The 21,090-nt window shown below is 43.1% G+C and overlaps 1 protein-coding gene across 6 annotated transcripts; it reads right to left on the bottom strand.

The window, feature by feature from the left end:
* Positions 1-281: 281 nt before the first annotated feature.
* On the bottom strand, positions 282-17,318 carry samhd1a (SAM domain and HD domain 1a). 6 transcript variants are annotated; one of them, XM_088995789.1, is made up of 16 exons: positions 16,965-17,317; positions 16,812-16,881; positions 16,188-16,266; positions 13,633-13,793; positions 9,653-9,768; positions 9,493-9,563; positions 9,034-9,186; positions 8,861-8,961; positions 8,673-8,781; positions 2,609-2,700; positions 2,407-2,522; positions 1,855-1,994; positions 963-1,058; positions 790-894; positions 569-706; positions 282-463 (listed from the first exon to the last, which is right to left on the bottom strand). In XM_088995789.1, exons 1-16 carry the CDS (start codon positions 17,143-17,145, stop codon positions 323-325), a joined length of 1,869 nt encoding a protein of 622 aa, XP_088851915.1. In that variant the 5' UTR covers positions 17,146-17,317; the 3' UTR covers positions 282-322. The 6 variants fall into 6 exon arrangements, with proteins under 6 accessions (XP_088851915.1, XP_088851932.1, XP_088851925.1 ...); XM_088995806.1 differs by having other exon boundaries at positions 790-861; XM_088995799.1 differs by having other exon boundaries at positions 16,812-16,878; positions 16,965-17,316.
* Between the last annotated feature and the right edge of the window lie 3,772 nt (positions 17,319-21,090).

Here is a 21,090-nt window from a genome sequence, read left to right as displayed (position 1 = left end):
GCATTGAATGGCAAAGAAATATAGCATTTCATTTGTTCATTAAAAAGCCCAACCCTGCTCCGTTGTACAGTTGTTCATGTTGTGAATACATGGTTGTGTGACACTACCACTGATCCTAAGAGAATAAAAGTGTGATTAAAAGAATGCAAATACAGCCTAGCGTTAGCTGAGGTTCTAATTTGAATAAAACCTTGAGTACGACAAAATGAATCTGCTTTGGAAAAATGTGTTTTTTTCTGTTCGATTCTGAATTGACTTCATCACATTGAATAAAAAAAGACTCATCATTATCTCAAAGCTACAAACAATACTGAACCTAACCCTAAAAAAGAGACTTGACTGCCTTTTGGTTCAAATTTCTCCAACACAAACTTTCATCATCCTCATCATTGTCTCTGTCTTCTTTTCTGCACAGCCAGCTTTCTTTCAGTGGAGTCAATTCGGGCGCAATTACGTCTCCATCCTGCGAATTAAAGAAACATGTTACTGAAGCCATGAATTCAAAATAGCAGCATACTTTTAATCACCATGTATGCATTCCCTGATTTTGTAACGTAATGAATGTCACCTGAGGTTTTGTAAAGTTGTTGTTCATGCACCACTGCACAAAATGCTTCTTGGCTGCAAACAGACCTTCGTCATCCATCTTCTTATAGTAAACCCGGATCAGTTGCTCTGCAAAGTGCTCAGGCAGAAGTTTGGACACCTGGAAGAGAAAGAAAGCCAAAGATCTTCTGTCCTGGAGCAACTACAGCGAGTATGAAAGAAAACCTTTGGCAGAGTTCTGACCTGATGCTTGTATATGGTAATGGCTTTGGTGGGGTCAATCTTGCAATAGAAGCGCATATTGTCGACGGGGTTCTGACATTTCATCCCGTAATCCATTTGGATGACCTCAAAAGAAAGGTGACGTTAAAAAGCATCAAGGAGGTGCAACAAAAGAGACCATCTGAGAAACTCACGCTGACAACAAAGTCTCCAGGCAGAAGAGTGACACCCAGCGCACCCCTCTGAGGGACGGATTGAGCCAACTCCGCCTCCCAGGCATTGAGCATTTCCTTTGCAACACACAGTAATGACTCAATTGTTTTTAATCACAATTTTGCTCTCTTGTTAACAATTGGCAGATTATTACATGTTTGATATAATTGTTTATATAGATCAGTGGTTCTTAACCTGGGTTCGATCGAACCCTAGGGGTTCTGTGAGTCAGTCTCAGGTCTAGTCTGCAGTTAGTAGGCACAGTCATTGGGAGAAGGGTTCGGTGAATGAGCATATGAAGCTGGTGCGGTTTGGTGCCTCCGACAAGATTAAGAACCACTGATATAGATATATCCTGTGGTGTGATGTGTGTTCAAAGTGATTTGGTCCCAATAAAGGGGTCCGAAACGGATCAGGCCAGCAATCTTCGATATTAGATGTATTGAATATTTGCAGCCAAAAATTTTCATCTGCATTGGGAAACACAACAACAGACAAACAAGAAATATGTTGTGATTAAAAAAAAAACACCCTGGACCCATGTCCACCCTGTGTTATGACTGCAGGATAACACCAGACAATAAGGAGTGGTCCTCTGCTCCCCCCAACTTGTGAGTAGGGACCTATCATAGCTGTGTCCGGCACTGCCATGTCTGGACATTAGGGATATATAAATAGGGCCGATACGACCAGTAAGACTTTAGTTCGCTGACGAAGCCTCTTGGATAGGAGGGGAAACGTCAGACACCTTCAAAAAAAGTACAGATGACGGCTGAAGAAACCTTCTCATCGATACAGCTGCAAAATCTAAGAGGAGCCCTATTAAAGACACAAATGTCAGTTGTTTTTGAAAGGTTCTCATCAAACACCCACCTGAGTCACTTTCAGGGATTTGTCAGCTTGGGTTTGACCCAAACATTTATAGAGGCGCCGGAGAAGAATGTTCTGTAGAATCGTCTGCGCCTCAGCAAACTCCGGGTTTGGTGAGTGGAGAATTTGTTCAAACACATTATCTACAAGACGGAAAAACTAAGAATTTGATTACTAGCGTGACATTTTCCTGAAAAATGGGTTAGTCTTTTTCAAACAGGGTCAACTGGAGATTCAAAAATAAAAGGAATGAAGAGGACTTCTTCACCTTATGGTTTGAGGGATATTAAAACCAATTCAATGTAGTTATAAATTAACATAGGCTAAGGATAAGCTTATGACAACATATTGGAATTATTATGAGCAAAAACAAAATGGTTCAAAATTATTCAAAAAGTCAGTTTGGATTTGAAAAGATGTAAGAGCATCAAATTAAATTGTTCCATATAAAAATATTACCATGGACACTTGCGTATGCCCACCTTGATGAGCATTTCATCTCAAATAGAACTTTGAATCCAGTTTAAAAAATAGGGCATTCTGATTGAGACAAACCTGTCAGCTTGGTGTAGGCCTCCATGTCATCGATGGCTGTGGAGAGCGTGAACATCTTGCCCCCCGAGCCTTGGACTTGAAAGTGCTTATCGGCCTTCAAAAAGGCCTCAGTGATCCTGCATGGGCACAATCAAAGTGTTACAAAATCTCATTTACCAATACCACATCTCAAAAGAAACACACAAGTTAAAAAAGTACTCACATAGTTTCTATGATGTTGCCCACCCTGTGTTGGTAGGCTCTCTTGTGGAGACAGTTACGTGTGTAGAACATATCATACAGATTGCCCACTTCCTGTGACAAAAACAGCCTCAAGGTTAGAAAGGATTTTTAATTGAAAGTCACATCAATCTTTGAACTAACAACTCACATTGTACTTCTTTACGGCTTTGATTGTATTCCTATTAATTTATTCATATCACTCAATATATGGATTCTCTTTCAATGAGGCTCTGTGTCGGTCATGTGGCTGAGGTCTGTTGTCTGCCTCTTATGCAGACGGCTCCTTAAGATGGTGTTTCCTCTTTTAGATTTTCTATGCCCAGCCATACTTTCGATATGCTTGTTTTTCACCTGTGTGTGCGTACAAGTGGCGTGACAAGATTGCTTTTAACTCATTCACTGCAATTCCCGAATTTATTCGGGGATTGAAAATGTGATGTGGAGCGCCATTCCCGGGTTTTATAATAATAATAATAATAATAATAATAATAATACATTACATTTTAAGCGCCTTTCAAAGCTCTCAAGGACACTTTACAGTCACAGCAAAGCACAGGTACTATAATAAATAAGATACAATAACAAATAGAATGCAATTATAAATAGAAACAAGAGAGAGAGCTACACAGAAAATGCAATTTTAAATAGGTGGGTTTTGAGATGGGACGTGAGTTCCAAAATTTGGGGGCAGAGCAGCTGTAGGCTCTGTCACCCATCGTGCTGAGACGGGCGGGGGTGGGGGGGGGCACACAGAGGCCGAGGGAGGAAGAGGATCTGAGGGAACGAGAGGGAATAGAAATTTGAAGGTCAGATAGCCATTTTTCGCAGTTTTTTCGCTGTTAAATTAGAGGAAGTTATGGGTAAACCAGGATTTAATTTCAGAGAGGCAGAGTGAAAGGGAAGAAGGTGGAAGAGAGCCGTTGGGTTTGCTGGAGAAATAGTGCTGGGTGTCATCTGCAAAGCAATGAAATTGTATACCAAATTTGCGGAGAACATTGCCAAGGGGAAGAAGGTAGGTGATAAAGAGGAGCGGTCCCAGGACAGAGCCTTGGGGCACACCAGAAGATACAGGAGAGGACTGTGAAGTGAAGGAGTTAATTTGGATGAACTGAGAGCGGTCAGAGAGATAAGAGTGGAACCAGCGTAGGGGCGTGTCGTGATCCCTATGTAGGCAAGTCTGTCAAGGAGGATTGGATGAGAAATGGTGTCAAAAGCTGCAGTGAGGTCAAGAAGGATGAGGATGGAGAGTAAACCGGTGTCAGCTGATCATTTGTGACTTTTAAGAGAGATGATTCTGTACTGTAGAGGGGCGGAAACCAGATTGGAATGGTTAGTAGAGATCATTCTGGGAGAAGTGATTGTCGTGCGGCGATACAGCAAGCAGGTGGAAAGAGGATAAAAGTTCACTCAGCTAGATGCAGGAAGGGTATCGTGAGTTTTCTTTATTTGAAGTTGATATCAGCTTTCAACAGACCACAGGTAACACCGCTCTCCAGGTTGTCCTTTGTCCCTCTTCTTCCTCCTCGAAGTGACTGGCTCAGTCTAGTTTTAAAGGTGCTTCACCTGAGCTTCTGGCCAATCAGATCCCAGCGGCAATTGGCCATTCCCAGGTGGTTGCAATCACCTTCTCAATCAGTCTCAATCAATTAGTGGTCGCCCAACTCTACTGTTTTGGATGGGGAGAAATGCGCACCTTTCTCCCATCCAAAATCCAGAACACACAAAATTATTCAACATTTCTTTTGGCTTCATGACATCATTCACCCCCTCTCCTCAGAGTTCAGACATTCTTGTCAAATAATCAGCAATAACATTTGTTGTCAGGGCAGAGAATGTCATATGTGACAGGTCCTATTCTCCTAGTCACAGCGTATGGGCCCTGCCACTTTGCCAGTAGCTTACTTGATCCCATATGCAACAATATTAACACCTTCTGTCCAGGGTGCCAATCTCTCCCTGATAAATTCTTGCCGTTATTCTCGCTGGAGAGCCTCTTCCAGCTCCTGACGTTCTGCATCTTCCGTTTCTTTCTGGAATTCTGGGTTCAGAAAGCATTGGAATTGCAGCTTGTCTTAGATGATGAAACTGTGGAGGTTGGGCATGTTAGGTAACCCAACTTGGGAGTTTCTTGTGCGGGAGGAAGGTTCGTTGGCCTGGATGTTCGAGAGTCAGCGCCCTGGGGGTGCGGTCCCAGAGGAGGATAATGTTGACTAGATCGACTGTCAAATGTCCATTCTTACTTGTTGGGTGCATCTGATCTCTAGATCTGTTCAATCAACATCACTTCTTGTCTGAGTCTTAGGCTTCACCACTGGTTCCATCTCACTCTGCTCAGTTCCATCCTTGGCTTGGCAACTGTCAGACGCCTCATGGAAAAGAAGAACGGCATCCTCTTGGGGCAACTCAAGCTTCTGGTTTCCTTGATCCCCTTCAGAACTCTTCAGTCCAGTTTGGTTGGCCCGTGCTACACAACTTCTTACTCGTCCCACCTTCTTCCTCTCGGCTTCCTTCTATCTTTTCCACTTCAGTAAGGCGTAACGATCCCACCTTCTTCATGCAGGGTGAAACGATCCCACCACTGCCACCAATTGTCGTGCGGCGATACAGCAAGCAGGTGGAAAGAGGATAAAAGTTCACTCAGCTAGATGCAGGAAGGGTATCGTGAGTTTTCTTTATTTGAAGTTGATATCAGCTTTCAACAGACCACAGGTAACACCGCTCTCCAGGTTGTCCTTTGTCCCTCTTCTTCCTCCTCGAAGTGACTGGCTCAGTCTAGTTTTAAAGGTGCTTCACCTGAGCTTCTGGCCAATCAGATCCCAGCGGCAATTGACCATTCCCAGGTGGTTGCAATCACCTTCTCAATCAGTCTCAATCAATTAGTGGTCGCCCAACTCTACTGTTTTGGATGGGGAGAAATGCGCACCTTTCTCCCATCCAAAATCCAGAACACACAAAATTATTCAACATTTCTTTTGGCTTCATGACAGTGAGACTGTAGCTGAGAGTACATAAGTTTTCCTAGGATTTTGGAAATAAAAGGTGAGAAATGGGGTGAATGTTCTAGAAATCATTGGGATCAGATCCAGGCTTTTTAAGAATTGGTGTGACAGCCGCCGTTTTGAGGGGGACAGGGACGATTCCTGAGGACAGCAAGGAGTGAATAATGGCTGAAATGAATGGAAGGAGAGATGGCAAGAAGGATTGGACCAGAACTGTCGGGAGGGGATCTAATTGACAGGAAGAATTATTGGATTTAGTTATAAGCTTCGAGATTGGAGGGAAGAGGGAGATCAAAAGAAGATAAGAGATGAGAGGGGGTAGGAAGGTTGGGTGAGGGGTACAGAGGAGCCAAGATGTTGGTGGATTTTGTTGAATTTTTCAGAAAAGAATAGGAGAGAATTGCAGGTGTCAGAGGAATAAAAGTGTGGGGGGACAGAAACAGGGGGGAAAAGAGAGCCTGAGTATTTCTAGTATTTGAGTCAATGAGTCCAGAGTAGTATTGTGACTTAGCTTGAGAGATACTGTTCTTTTAGAGAGAAAGTTGAGTGATGTACATATCTTTGTGAACAGTGAGTCTGGTTCTCAGATAAAGTATTTAAAGCTGGCGTGTTTTCGATTTCATGGAGCGGAGATGAGCGTTGAACACAGGATGCAGAACGGTTGAAAAAAAAACAGAGCGGGTTTGACAGGAGCGAGCGAGTTAAGAATGTCGTTGAGGTCCGAGTTGTAGTGCGAAACCAGATCAGCAGGAGAGGAGCTTGGGTCCAGAGATAATGAGGCGAACATTAAAGCAAGAGAGTCCGGGTTAATGCCCTTGATGTTACGAAAGTTGATAGAACGGCGTGTATTGGTGGTGGAGAGTGAGATGGAAACGTTACAAGTAACGAGGTAATGGTCTGTTATTGGGAGTTCAACAGCCGTGCAGTTGGAAGGAGACAAATCACAGTAGCATTTGAGGTCAAGTGTGTGACCCTTTATGTGCGTAGGAACGTCCACAAGTTGCCTGAAGCCTAGGCCATCAAGGGAAGAAGTGAAGTCAATTGTTAGAGGAGTATTTGGATTATCTACATGTATGGTAAAGTCTCCCATGATATCTATATCGCGGGAGGGCGGTGCCGATAAAGCGCTGGTCAGACCTCTGGCAATGTTTTTTCCTCCCACGAGTGGGCAGCATTTGCCTTTTGCTCAGTTGCCACCTCATATTACTCCAGACCCATGTAAAGTAGGAATTAACTATTTTTTTTAATGCAAGAAGAGAGTCTAAGGTTTCTAACGCTGCATTGAATTTTTATATTGTCCTTTAAAGGACAACCGACGTCACTTTTTTGTTTCTTAACTGACATCAGAAAAACGTTTTATAGCATCTAAAATACCCAAGACACGCAGTACATTTTTATTCAAATGCAAAACACCAATAAAAATGTCTTAAAGTGTCCAAAATCTGCAAAAAAATTGAGCTACGAATTGGGCATTTTCAGAAAGTCCCGCCCCCAGTTCGTGACGTCACTGCAAGACGTCTTGCATAACTGGAGAATCAAAACAATGGCTTCAGATTCGGAGAATAGGCTTTCTTGTTACACATCCAGTTCGGAATATGATTCAAATAGTTCTGAAGAGGAAAGCATCCATGTTTGCAATCGATTAAAGAAGTTATTCCCTGTCATTTTGTGGCAACATTGAGGGGAAATTTCTCACCGGAAAGAGGCACAAAATGGCGATCTCCTGTGGCCACCTCCGTTTCCACAGGCTGATAAATTCCTTGGAACCCCTCTTCTGGCGGCTTTTGGGTGCAACACGAGGTCCCCAGACCAAACTTCTTCTTTTCCTTTCGGCTTTTCCCTTCAAGGGGTCGCCACAGCAAATCAGTGACCTCCATCTTCAGAGGTTTGATCCGCATGTTTGTTTTGGCCAAGCGTTTACGTCGGATGACCTTCCTGACAGACCAACATTACAGCAAAATACATTGACGTGATGGAAGGACCGCTACAATGCGTCTTTTTTTCGGTCAGGGGCGTTCCTTTAGTGACATCACATACAGACTTGTCACCAACTCAAAAACAAGACATCCTGAATATTCAGCGAAGTCTTAAAACCTAAATTATAGCTATATGCGGTGGAATCTTATTAAAATACGCTCAGTAGAAGTCATTTGAAGCCATTTTACAAATTATGGACACAAGTTGTCCGGAGACGTCGGTTGTCCTTTCACTCAATATTCTGTGGGTCCTGCAATTTGAGTGAAAATTACAAAAACCCTGGCACTGGACTGGACACATTTTTGCACATGTCTGGCAGTGAATGAGTTAATATCTGAAGTCCTTCTGGTGTTGAATTTTATTGCATATTTTATGGACAGCTTCTTCACCATGACGTCTCTGATCCATTACTGATAAGGATGCTTTGATCCTCTTTCATCTAGAATTGCTTCATGTCACAAAGAGGGTACAGAAAGTACTGAAGAATGAATGACTCTGTCTTTGTGTTGCCATATTATTTTATTTATTTCTTATTGTTTTTTTACTTTGTTACTTTATGTTGAGTGAACGCTGGCGCGTGTGGCTGCCGCTGCTCACCCGCAGAAAAAATATCCCGCGACTGTAAAGTGGCCTTGAGAGTTTTGAAAGGCGCTTATAAATGAAATGTATTATTATTATTATTATTTTCATTTCGGCTTTTCCCTTCAAGGGGTCGCCACAGCAAATCATTGTCCTCCATCTTTCGAGTTTATTATTATTATTATTATTATTTATTATTATTATTATTATTATTTTCCTTTTGGATTTTCCCTTCAAGGGGTCGCCACAGAGAATCAGTAACCCCCATCTTCAGAGGTTTGATTCGCATCTTTGTTTTGGCCAAGCTTTTATGTCTGATGCCCTTCCTGACACAACCCTTGCTTGCTTACCCTAACTTAATAAAGATGAAGATGCTCAGGAAAAGGCTCCCAAATCAAAATGATCATCGGCACAGAAGCATTCACTTCATTAAAAAAAATCTGCTTGAACGAAAAAAGTAAGAAGAGCCTGTTTTGAGACTGCCAGCACCTTATCTCGAGTGCAGATGAGCTTCTCCCCATCCACCTCACACACCCGGGCAAATTTAAGGTAGCGACGATAATCCGAGTTGTTCTGAATGCCCAGGTGGTAGCAGTCCCTGAAAAAAATAGGAAAGAAAGATTTGAACAGAGGTACAATGAACTTGAATATTGACCACATAACCATAAAAATCCCACCTCGCAAAGTAGTCCCACTTGTCCATGTCAATGCCATTTCGCTTGTTGGCCACAATTTCATAGAGAAAGGACTTGTCCTTTGAACGGCCAACATAAGGCCACTGTGAAGATGAACAGCACAAGAGGGGCATCAAACCTAAATTACACATCATGAAATGGACTGTGTGCATTACCTGGAGGGCAGCATTTGCGTCGTGAGGTCCTGCTATCAGCTCCTTGATGAAGTGAAGGTCTTCAGGCAGGACAAGGCCATATTGTTCCATCAGTGGCTTCAAGTCATTTTTCTTCACCAGGAAGTCAAACATGCTACGCGATGCGTTTTCATGCTGGGATTGTGAAAACTTATAATTAACGGAAACTGCTGTCACCATTTAGAAATGAAAGTATCATAAAAAAACATATCATATTTCCTCAGCCATGACAAGTAAATACTTGATTTCATTCATTTATCACCTAGACATTAGGTGTGTTACTGTCAGTGAATCAAAAAACAATCACAATGTTTTTCTTCAGATGTATTAATGTCACATTAACGGCATCAAAAGACTTCACTTATCAATATTATCACACATTATTTATTTGATGACTCACAGCGCTACAGTTTTGATGAAAATTAAAAGATGACAAGTTACCGTCCAAGAAATATTCGGGCGCGCTTTGGGGATGAATTTGGCATCAAACATGTGTGAAAAAGGCCCATGTCCTGAGGGGCAAAGCGTAAGAGTCATTACGTGAGTCTCTCCTACTTTTTACGTGGAAACAGAATTCACCCACCATGTAGGCCCAACTTACCCAGATCATGACAAAGCCCAGCAATCTGCACACAAAGGATGTCTCTCCGAGAAATGAGAAGCTCTGGCTGCCTCTCATTTAGTGCTTTCACAAGTTCTCCTGCCAGGTAACCCACTCTGAAACATTTGAAATCAATGTTATCAATTCAATTGTTCAGGATAATATTTTTTTCAAAATATCTCCTCCCTCGTGTACACTGTTTACATGAACAACCAGTGGCAAAAAGATAGTACTGTAACTATATTACAAATACACAGTTAGTGTTGCCAAGTTTGTAATTTACTGACCCCTATAGCAACTATATGTCTAATCATAACTGAAATACTGATTGAAAAAGAACGAGACGACATTAGAAAAATCATCTTATAATAAATAATACTAATACTAATACTAATACTACTACTACTACTACTACTACTACTAATAATAATAATAATAATAATAGGCGGCCCGGTAGCCGAGTGGTTAGCACACCGGCTTCGCGTCCCGGTCTCCCTGTGTGGAACCTGCATGTTCTCCCCGGGCCCGCGTGGGCCTTCTCCGGGTCCTCCGGTTTCCTCCCACACTCCAAAAACATGCATGGCAGGCAGATTGAACACTCCAAATTGTCTCTAGGTGTGAGTGTGAGAGTGACTGTTGTATGTCTTGGTGTGCCCTGCGATTGGCTGGCAACCAATTCCGGGTGTAAATGAAAATGAGATGAGATGATAATAATAATAATAATAATAATAATAATAATAATAATAATTAATAATAATAATAATAATAATAGTAATAATAATAATAAATTTCAAGCGCCTTTCAGAACACTCCAGGACACTTTACAATAAAAAAACAAAGCACAAAACACTAAAATGATAAATAATAAAATAGCTGATTGAACTAGACCATGAATGCAATTTTAAACAGATGGGTTTTGAGGTCTTGAGGTTTGAGGCGGTAGTCAAGTGGTTAGCACACCGGCTTCACAGTGCAGAGGTCGCCGGTTCGCGTCCCACCCCGGCCTCCCCGTGTGGAACCTGCATGTTCTCCCCGGGCCCGCGTGGGCCTTCTCCGGGTCCTCCGGTTTCCTCCCACAATCCAAAAACATGCATGGCAGGCAGATTGAACACTCCAAATTGTCTCTAGGTGTGAGTGTGAGAGTGACTGTTGTATGTCTTTGTGCGCCCTGCGATTGGCTGGCAACCAATTCCGGGTGTCCCCCGCCTCGTGCTCCAAGACAGCTGAGATAGGCTCCAGCACCCCCCGCGACCCTAATGAGGAATAAGCGGTACGGAAAATGGATGGATGGATGAGTTTTGAGGTGGGATTTGCAATATTACGGATGTTGGGTGGAAGTGAATTCCAGAGTTTGGGAGCAGAGCGGCTGAAAGCTCTGCATCCCATCGTTGTGAGACGGGCAGAAGGCACATAGAGGTGAAGGGAGGATGAGGATCTGAGTCACCGACAATGTTTTTCGTATGGTAAGTAAATGACAATTCTACTTCTAGTCGATAGCAAGACATAATGTGCATTTATAGATAGTAATAGAAGACATTTATCGACATGTTGGAATAGTTCAACCAAAGGTATGCGCTTTAGAGCCCATGCAAGAATGGTCAACAGCAAATGTTAATCTTGCTCGAGTTACCAAATGTCATGTTTGCTGTCAAAATTTAGCTTGTAATAGACGTGCACATCCACCATGATGTCCCTGATCCACTGCTGAAGGGATCCTCTCCTCATCAGTTCCCGACTCCTTAAGACTCCTGAAGACTCCTTAAGACCTGCTCCGACCACCTGTGTGTCATTGTCCAGCACTTGTTCAACCTGAGCCTGAAGCTGGGCAGAGTTCCACAGCTGTGGAAAATGTCATGCCTGGTCCCAGTGCCCAAGATTGCCAACCCAAAGGAGCTCAACAGCTACAGACCGGTGGCGCTGACGTCTCACCTGATGAAGACGCTGGAGAGACTCATCGCTGGACCCGCTACAGTTTGCCTACCAGCCCAGCATCGGTGTGGAGGATGCCATCATCTACCTCCTACATACGGCGTTGCTGCACCTGGAGAATGCTGGGAGCACAGTGAGGATCACGTTCTTCGATTTCTCCAGTGCCTTCAACACCATCCAGCCAAATCTACTGGGGGACAAGCTGCAGCATGCCGGAGTCGACCAGCACCTCACATCCTGGATTACAGATTACCTCACAAACAGGTCACAGTATGTGAGGGTAAATAATTGTGAGTCGGACAGGCTTCCCTGCAGCACCGGAGCGCCGCAAAGGACAGTCCTGGATCCATACCTGTTCACTCTCTACACCTCGGACTTCAACTACAACACCCCAACCTGCCACCTTCAGAAGTTCTCTGACGACTCAGCTATTGTCGGCCTCATTACAGAGGGAGACGATAGGGAGTACAGGGGACTGACAAAGGACTTTGTGGACTGGTGCCAGCCGAATCACCTCCAGATCAACACTGGGAAAACCAAGGAGCTGGTGGTGGACTTCTGCAGGAAACAATCCTCACCTGCACCGTTGAACATCCAGGGTTCGGACATTGAGAGGGTGACCTCCTACAAGTACCTGGGTGTTACTCTGAACAATAAACTGGACTGGTCTACAAACGGATGCCCTAATCAAAACGGGACAGAGTCGCCTCTTCCTACTCAGGAAACTGAGGTCTTTTGGAGTTCAGGGGTCACTCCTAAAGATTTTCTATGACTCTGTGGTGGCATCAGCCATCCACTATGGCATTGTCTGCTGGTCAGGCAGCATCACCACCCGGGACAGGAAAAGACTGGAGCGCCTTGTCAAGAGAGCAAGTTCTGTCCTGGGCTGCTTGCTGGACTCTCTGGAGGAGGTGGGCAACAGACGGACGCTAGCTAAACTAAAGGCTATGATGGACAGCCCCTCCCACCCCCTCCTGCCCACCCTGACAGCACTGGGTAGCTCCTTCAGCCAGAGACTATTACACCCGCGCTGCAAGAAGGAAAGGTACCGCCGCTCGTTCCTACCGACTGCTGTCAGGCTTTGCAATTCTCAATGACCACATGTGAAAAAAAAAAAAAAAAAAAAAAAAACTGGACACTTGTAAATATGGGTTGATGCAATATATCAAAATGCATTTCTCATTCTTGCACTATGTACAGTTTTTTTATGGAACGGTTTTGCACATTTACATTTGCACAGTATACAGTTGACATTTTTAGTTTGTTATGCTTAGAATATCTTGTTTTCTATCCTTTCACCCCCACCCCAACATCATCCCTTTTCAATTGCTGCTGTGGACTGCAAATTTCCCCATTGTGGGACGAATAAAGGTTTTCTGATTCTGATTCTTTCATCTCGAACTGCTTCATGGCATTACAAAGAGGGTACAGCAAGTCCTGAAGAATGAATGTCTCTCTGTGTTTTTGTATTGTCATATTATTTGTTTTTTTTTCCCCCAAGATGGTGGCGCGTGAGCACGCAGGCTCCCCTCTCTCCCGGCAAATTGGCATTTTCGTGTTTATTATGTTTTTTTAAAGTCATTATAAGTGCCTTGCACGCTGGGTCCGAGAGGACAGTAATTTCATCTGTGCTGTATGTCATGGATATTAGCATATTTGACAATAAAACTGACTTTGAAATTCTCCATCATTCAAAGTTGTATCATGGACATATTAAATTGACATTACAGTCTTGGATGCAGAAACTGTTGGACAATCAAAATATACTGTATTCATTAAAGGTGGAAAGAAAAACAGTATTTCCAGTATTTTTATGTGAAAAGTGATGCATGTTAATGCAGGGAGCAGGAGAAATTAATCAGACCCAATTGGAGTCGGCAAATTTTGTTATCTGCCTTTTCTATGAATGAAAGAGGTGGATGCATAAAAAATGATTAAAATTGTGAGTTGGATTTTGTGGACTCCCCCACCCCCAAGAAATGTGTGTCCACATTCAGAGAAATAGGCTCAGTGGATATTGCTCTCACACACAAAGAGATGCACAGGCATACCCAATGGAGTGCTCAAAGCGGTTGTGGCACGCTCCAGGAAAAACAAAGTACGTCCCTCCCAACTGTTTGATATTTCGAAGTCTCTGGAACTGGGGTGTGTCGATGATTTTGACGAGAAGTGGATGCATCTCCACATGCCCGTGGATGGGGTCATTAAACACCTACAGAAGGCAGGACAGCAAACACACAAGGAGCAAGTTACTCAATGTTTACATGTGTGCTCAACTTCATTCCCTTCAACAACAAAAACAAACAAACAAACAAACAAACAAACAATCAAAGACATAATTAAAGGACAACCGACACCATTTTTTTCTTTCCTAACTGACATCAGAACAACGTTTTATAGCATTTAAAACACAGGTGTCAAAGTCAAGGCCCGCGAAAGCAAATCAAACTTGTTAAATTCCATGATGATTGCTAAAATAAGAGCCAAAATTTCATATTTTTGGATGTCAACCACAATAAAAGTCATTATTCTTGACTTCAGATTTGAAAACGAGTTATTCATTAATTTGCTGTGTGCTCCATATGTGATATTTGAAGGGATTTAAACATTCTAATCGGTTCCCCAAATTCATAACGGCCCTCAAGAGGAAACCATAACTACAATGTGGCCCGCGGCAAAAAATGACTTTGACACCCCTGATCTAAAATACCCAAAACACGCAGGCTGATATTTTTAGTCAAATGAAAAACACCAAATAAAATGACTTAAATTGTCCCAAAACTACTTTAAAATGACCTCAGAAAGTTTCAGTTTCAGAAGGTCCCACCCCCTTGTTCGTGATGTCACGCCAAGACGTCTTGTCTTGCTCGAGAATCAATACAATGGCTTCAGATTCGGAAAAGATGCTTTCTTGTTACTCATCCAGTTATGAATATGATTCAAATAGTTCTGAAGAGGAAAGCATAAATGTTTGCAATCGATTAATGAAGTCCTCCTGTATCAATTTGAGCAGTCAGGATTCCAATGTAGTGTCCCAGAAAATGCACAAGATGGCGCCCATGCTCCGTTGGAAATGGGCTTGGTGATGAACAAGGGGGCGGGACCTTCTGAAACGGAAATTTTATGAGGTCATTTTTAAGTTGTTTTGGGACACTAAGTCATTTTTATTGGTGTTTTTCATTTGACTAGAAATATCAGCCTGCGTGTTTTGGGAATGTTATGCTCTTCTTCTTTTCCTTTCGGCTTTTCCCTTCAGGGGTCGCCACAGCGAATCAATGTCCTCCATCTATCCCGGTTTTGTGCATCCTCTTCTCTCACACTAGCTACCTTCATGTCCTCTTTGACCACATCCATAAACCTCCTCTTCGGTCTTCCTCTCTGTCTCCTGCCTGGCAGTTCAAGGCTCAGCATCCTTCTCCCGATATAGTCACTCTCTCTCCTCTGGACATGTCCAAGCCATCTCAGTCTGGCCTTTCTGACTTTCTCTCCAACACCTCTAATATGAGTTGTCCCTCTAATGTACTCATTCCTAATCCTATCCAACTGGGTCAATCCCAAAGAAAACCTCAACATCTTCAGCTCTGCTACCTCCAGCTCTGCTTCCTGTCTTTTCTTCAGTGGCACTGTCTCCAGTCCAAACATCATGGCTGGTCTCACCACTGTTTTATACACTTTTCCTTTCATCCTAGCTGAAATACATCTGTGTAAGATCTCAGTCGTACAGGAGTGGTCCATCGATGAGAAGGTTTCTTCAGCCGTCATCTGTACTTTTTGAAGGTGTTTCGTTTCGCCTCCTATCCAAGAGGCTTCGTCAGTGAAGTAAAGTCTGACTGGTCGTATCGGCCCTATTTATATATCCCTAATGTCCAGACATGGCGGCGCCGGACACAGCTATGATAGTTCCCTACTCTCAGGTTGGGGGGAGCAGAGGACCACTCCCTGTGGCCCCACTGATTGTTCCTACATTCCTGACTAACGACTAGCCTATTTGCCCCACTCCCACCGGTATCACCTCATCAGCAGTACCAATGTTGCCTAACCTGTTTTGCATAAGCAGGCTATTGTATGAACGATCCAAATTGAACCTCACCCCACCAGCTCCTAGCTGAAACCCTTCTATCACACATCATGGGTATTTTAGATGCTATAAAACATTTTTATGATGTCAGTTAGGAAACAAAAAAATGGTGTTGGTTGTCCTTTAAGTGAGCAAATAAAAATAGATAAATAAATAATGGATTATTCAAGACATTTTAATCAATTAGGTTTTCTGGTAGCAAGTGATGGGATAATGAAGCATTAATGTTATTTTTAACGGTGCTAAGTGCTTCATAAAGCTTCATTATTTGATCACTGGTGGTAGGTGAGATTAATTATTATACAACATTGTCTTCTTTGAGGTTAAATAGGGCATAGGTTTCGAAATGAGTGTTCGGGTTTCGATTACAGAGAATCACTGTGATTACACAATACTGTCTCGTGTTCATTGGCCCTCTTCTTTTTGAATTGTTTCTTAACTTTGCCTTTTTTCCCCTTGCGGTTGATCTTGATTTTATGTTTCGGTTTTTCTGTTGCAAGAACTTGAAAGTGAAGTGTGAGGATAAACCTTGTTTGTTTGGGGACCCTCTTCGATGTGGAAGAGCTTCCTCAGACTGTGGAGAATCCGCAGTCGGTCACCAAGAGACCTTGGCGAAGAAAAAAAAAGTTGTTACAAATGAATTGAAAGAAGAGTATCATATAGTTCATGAGGTACACTACCCATAATCTACAGCATGTGGTATAAGGACAATTAGTACTATGCAGTACTAGTGGCACAAGTATGAGTATGGTACAAGTATGAATTTCGTGGGCTCACTAGTGCTTACGTGTTGAAAATGTGCTTCATGGGGGATATAGTTTAAACTTTTTTTTCAATCCAGTATTGCACTTCTTTGAAGTACAATTAAGTTGTATTCAACCTTTAATGTTAGTCATGATGGTGATACTGTACTTGGAGGGCAAATGATTTGTTAAGGTGCTGATTGGTGTAAACATTGGAGAACGTATCAATGTTTTTTGTTTTGTTTTGTAGGGGGTAGGATAAAAGTGTCCTCCTCTATCTAATGTTTACGCTGGTGAATTGAAGTGTGTTTCTGAGAAAGGACAGAAGATGACAGGACAGGGTCAACTGGTGGATGAAAAGAACAGCTTGTCTGTCCCGTTCTTATTAAAAAAGAATAATAACACTTACTTAATTCCTATCTTTTCCAGGTCATCCTTCTTAAGATAGCGCAGCACTGCACCATTGATTTTATGTTCTGCTGACAAAAAAAAGAGACGTTGTTGCTATTGACCGGTAAATGTTGAGTCAGGCAAATGCAATGCAAAACTGAATAACACTAACCTCTAAATATAGTTTCACACTCAGCAAGGCCTTCTCCTTGCAAGAACTGGCACGTTTCTTCAATTCCCCATCGGGAGAAGTCAGAGTTTGGCGTCCGATCCATTGACACTCTCTTCTCCGGCGTTGGGAAAACATCACAGGGGCTAATCGCTGTCGCTGAATCTCGTTTACGGTTCGCCATGTTGACACATGAATAAATAATCACTTCTAAGTTTGTTGGGCCAGAAGGGTGCTCCGATTGAATCCACTCAGACGCTGTCTGTCAAGAAGGACTTGACAGCTTCGAGTGACTTCTTTCTCACTTAAAAGAACCGGGCGCCAAAGAGAAACACCCGTGTTTATTTTCCTTTTGAAAATAACCAAAGCGGAGGATTCACGCGTTTGCTGTCCGGTGAATATTTTCAAAATAATAAACTACCCTTTCCCCACACCGATGTTTTACAAATAATTCATGTTGTGGCTTTGTGGTTAGACGTCTGATTCGTGTATTAAATATGTATATATTGCAAGCCTGCGTTTCACTAGTGTCATAAATGAGATTTTGCTTGATAAATCATGCACATCGGTATGTACTGGTACTTTGTTTTGACTAACAGTAGAAGCTTATTCCGGTTTATTTCATCACGCACTCAACAACTTTATTCAGAGCCCTTATCAATGGTAACGTGGTATGGGTGGAGCTAGATAAAAATGAAAGGTCACGTTTCATGGCGTCTTCTATTTTAATACAAAAAATGTTCACATGATTTGCTGGAAACAGATTCGGGAATACCCCGCCTACCGCCTGATAACAGCTGGAATAGGCTACTTCGGTACCACGTGAGAATCATGGATAGATGGATGGATGCATTCATTCATTCATTCATTCATTCATTCATTCATTCATTCATTCATTCATTCATTCATTCATTCATCAGTAAAACCTCCACCAATGGAATGGCGAAGATCCAACCTGTGACTTCTGTCCAACTCCCCGAACTCTCAAACACATCCTGACCGGTTGTAAGACCAGCCTCACACAAGGCCGCTACACCTGGAGGCGCAACCAGGTCCTGAAAGGTTTGGCAGTTGTCCTTGAGAGCAAGAGGAATACCATCAACTCCTTGCCCATGAGAGCCACCACTTCCAGCACAGCACCAGTGACCTTTATTGAAGAGGGACAGAAAAAGTCCAACCATCCTCCTTTCAAACTAAAGGTTGGACAGCTATCCAGGGCCCGGGATTGGACGATGCGGGTTGACATTGGCCAGCAATTGGTTTTACCAGCGGAGATTGTAGCCAACACCCTAAGGCCAGACTTGGTGCGCTGGTCCCCTTCACTCAAGACTGTCTACATAACAGAGCTCACAGTCCCGTGGGAAAACTCAATTGAAGAGGCCTATAAGCGCAAGAAGCTGCGCTACACAGAACTCGCAGTGGATGCACAACAGCGAGAATGGAAAGCCAAGGTCTATCCCATTGAAGTTGGATGCAGAGGGTTTGTGGCTTCCTCCAACATCAGACTGCTAAAAGACCTTCGAATCCATGGACAGGCGCTGCGGCACACAGTTAGATCAGTCTCCGAAGTGGCAGAAAGAAGCAGCCAGTGAATCTGGTTGAAGAGGAAGGACCCTTGTTGGGCTCATAGATCAGCAACCTAAGACACCCCCTCCCCCACACCAGCCTCTCAACATCTGATTGGGCATAGGACACAAGCGCGGGTGTGATCAACCTGTCGCTGGCCACCATCGATGAGGGTGTCTAGTGATGAAAGGCTGAAACACCCAATGATTCTTTGGAGCACTACTGACGATGTGTCCCAAATTCACAACCTTCCCATCCCTGAGGCACAACTCCCACACCACTCTCAACATCAAGGCTCATCTCATGTGAGGAGCATCCATTGGCACAAACACACAGACCAACATCATGTCCAGTGTTTCATGATTCCGAACCACTTTATCCTTATAATAGTCGCAGGGTGTGCTGGAGCCCATCTCAGCTGTTTTCAGGCAGTGGGCGGGGGACAGCCTGAACTGGTTGCCAGCCAATTGCAGTGCACACAGAAGCAAACAACCATCGGCGCTTACACTCACACCAAGGGACAGGACAATTTTGAGTGTTCAATCAGCCTGCCATTCTTACGCAGGCCCGGGGAGAACAAGCAAATACTACACGGGGAGGCCAGAGCACCATTCAATTAGGTAAATATAGGGAAAAAAAACTCAACACAGAGGTGAATTAATGGGTTGGGAGTTACTTAGCTTGTTTAACGGAGCCCTCCTAAAATGACAGACAGCTCTGGATGATTTATTTTCATTGTCTGTAGTCAAAGCTTATTATTGGATATGCCTTTATTAGTCTCACAGTGAAGAAATTTACATTTCACAGCAGCAAAGTGATGAAAGGAATGAAAGTAGAAAAACAAAATACATGAGCTGCTGGAAAGGCAGCCACTCTCGCGGCGCCGTCTTGAAGTCAAAAGAACAAAAAAAACTTAAATAACAAATAATATGACAGCATAGAGACAATATGACAAAACAAAAACACAGAGAGACATTCATTCTTCAGGACTTGCTGTACCCTCTTTGTGATGACATGAAGCAGTTCTAGATGAAAGAGGAGAGGATGAAAGCGTCTTTCCACCAGTGGATCAGGGACATCATGGTGGAATGTGCACGTCGACTACAAGCTAAATGTTGAAAGCAAACACGCAGCTGTAGCATCCATTGACGAAGAGATTGTCTCACATCTCCTGTTCCACATAAATCTGCTTCAATTCAAAGCCGCAACAGTTCCACATACGCATCGGCGCTCTGCGCTGACGCTCCTTTCTTCTTATCGCGGGTTCCTCAAGCCATGCATCCAACCAGCCGCAGACTGTCCAACAGCACTGACCTTTCCGCTAAACAAAGCGGGGCTGTGAAGATGCTGCCCATTACAGGTGCAAAAAAACCACAATGGCCCCTTTGGTGTCCAGCGATGGCAGTCGAATGGCTCCGACATTCCTCCCATTCAAAAACAGTACTGGCATATTCATGCTGCCGAAAAGGCGCAACCGCTCAGCAGAGTCTCCTCCTTGATGAATGTCGTGGTCAAAAATGCTGAAAAACAATCTGTATCCGTTCCACACGATGCACAACAACACAAAGTGACAAAAGAAAACACAAAACAAGACAAAAACAACCAAAAAAAAGCAAGGCTCATGAGAGCACTTGCTGAGGCTGCCTACTCGGGCGCCATCTTGGACTACTTTATGACTAAATGTATATGTGTATGTTTTATGACGAAAACAAAAATGTTCATTGATGAACCTTTTTTCCCTAAATTTCCCCAATTTGTAAAATGGCTTCAAATGACTTCTACTGAGCGTATTTTACAAAGATCCCACCGCATATAGCTATATTTTACATTTTAAGACTCGTGCTGGATATTCCGGAAGTCTTGTTTTTGAGTTGGTGACGAGTCCGTACGTGACGTCACTGAAGGAACGCCCCTGACCAAAAAAAAGGACACATGGTAGCAGTCCTTCCATCACATCAATGCTTGTTTAGTCTGAAAACCTCATGTTGCGCCATAAGAGGGCGTCCAAGCTCCATATAAGGAATTTATCAGCCTGTGGAAACGCAATACACTGTCATGTCTACAAGAGGTCGCCATTTTCTGCCTCTTTTCTGGGACGCTACATTGCAGTCCAGATGCCTCAAAATGACACGGAATAAATTATTTAATCGATTGCAAACATTTATGCTTTCCTCTTCAGAACTATTTGAATCATATTCATAACTGGATGTGAAACAAGAAAGCATATTCTCCGAATCTGAAGCCATTGTTTTGATTCTCGAGCAAGGCAAGACGTCTTGCCGTGACACCACGAACATGGGGGCGGGACCTTCTGAAAATGCCCAATTTCAGCTTAATTTTTTGCAGATTTTGGACACTTTAACTCATTTTTATTGGTGTTTGGCATTTGAATAAAAATATCATACTGTGTGTTTCGAGTATTTTAGATGCTATAAAAAGTTTTTCTGATGTCAGTTAGGAAACAAAAAAGTGACATTTTGCTGACGAACTTTCTTGGATAAGAAGCGAAACGTCCGACATCTTCAAAGAAGTACAGATGACGGCTGAAGAAACCTTTTCATCA

This window comes from Hippocampus bargibanti, linkage group LG01 (genome assembly GCF_051943395.1).
Source record: "Hippocampus bargibanti isolate YZ-2025 linkage group LG01, ASM5194339v1, whole genome shotgun sequence".
NCBI classification, from domain to species: domain Eukaryota; kingdom Metazoa; phylum Chordata; class Actinopteri; order Syngnathiformes; family Syngnathidae; genus Hippocampus; species Hippocampus bargibanti.
Note: the sequence above shows the minus strand (reverse complement) of the source record. Positions and strands in the feature narration are given on the sequence as shown.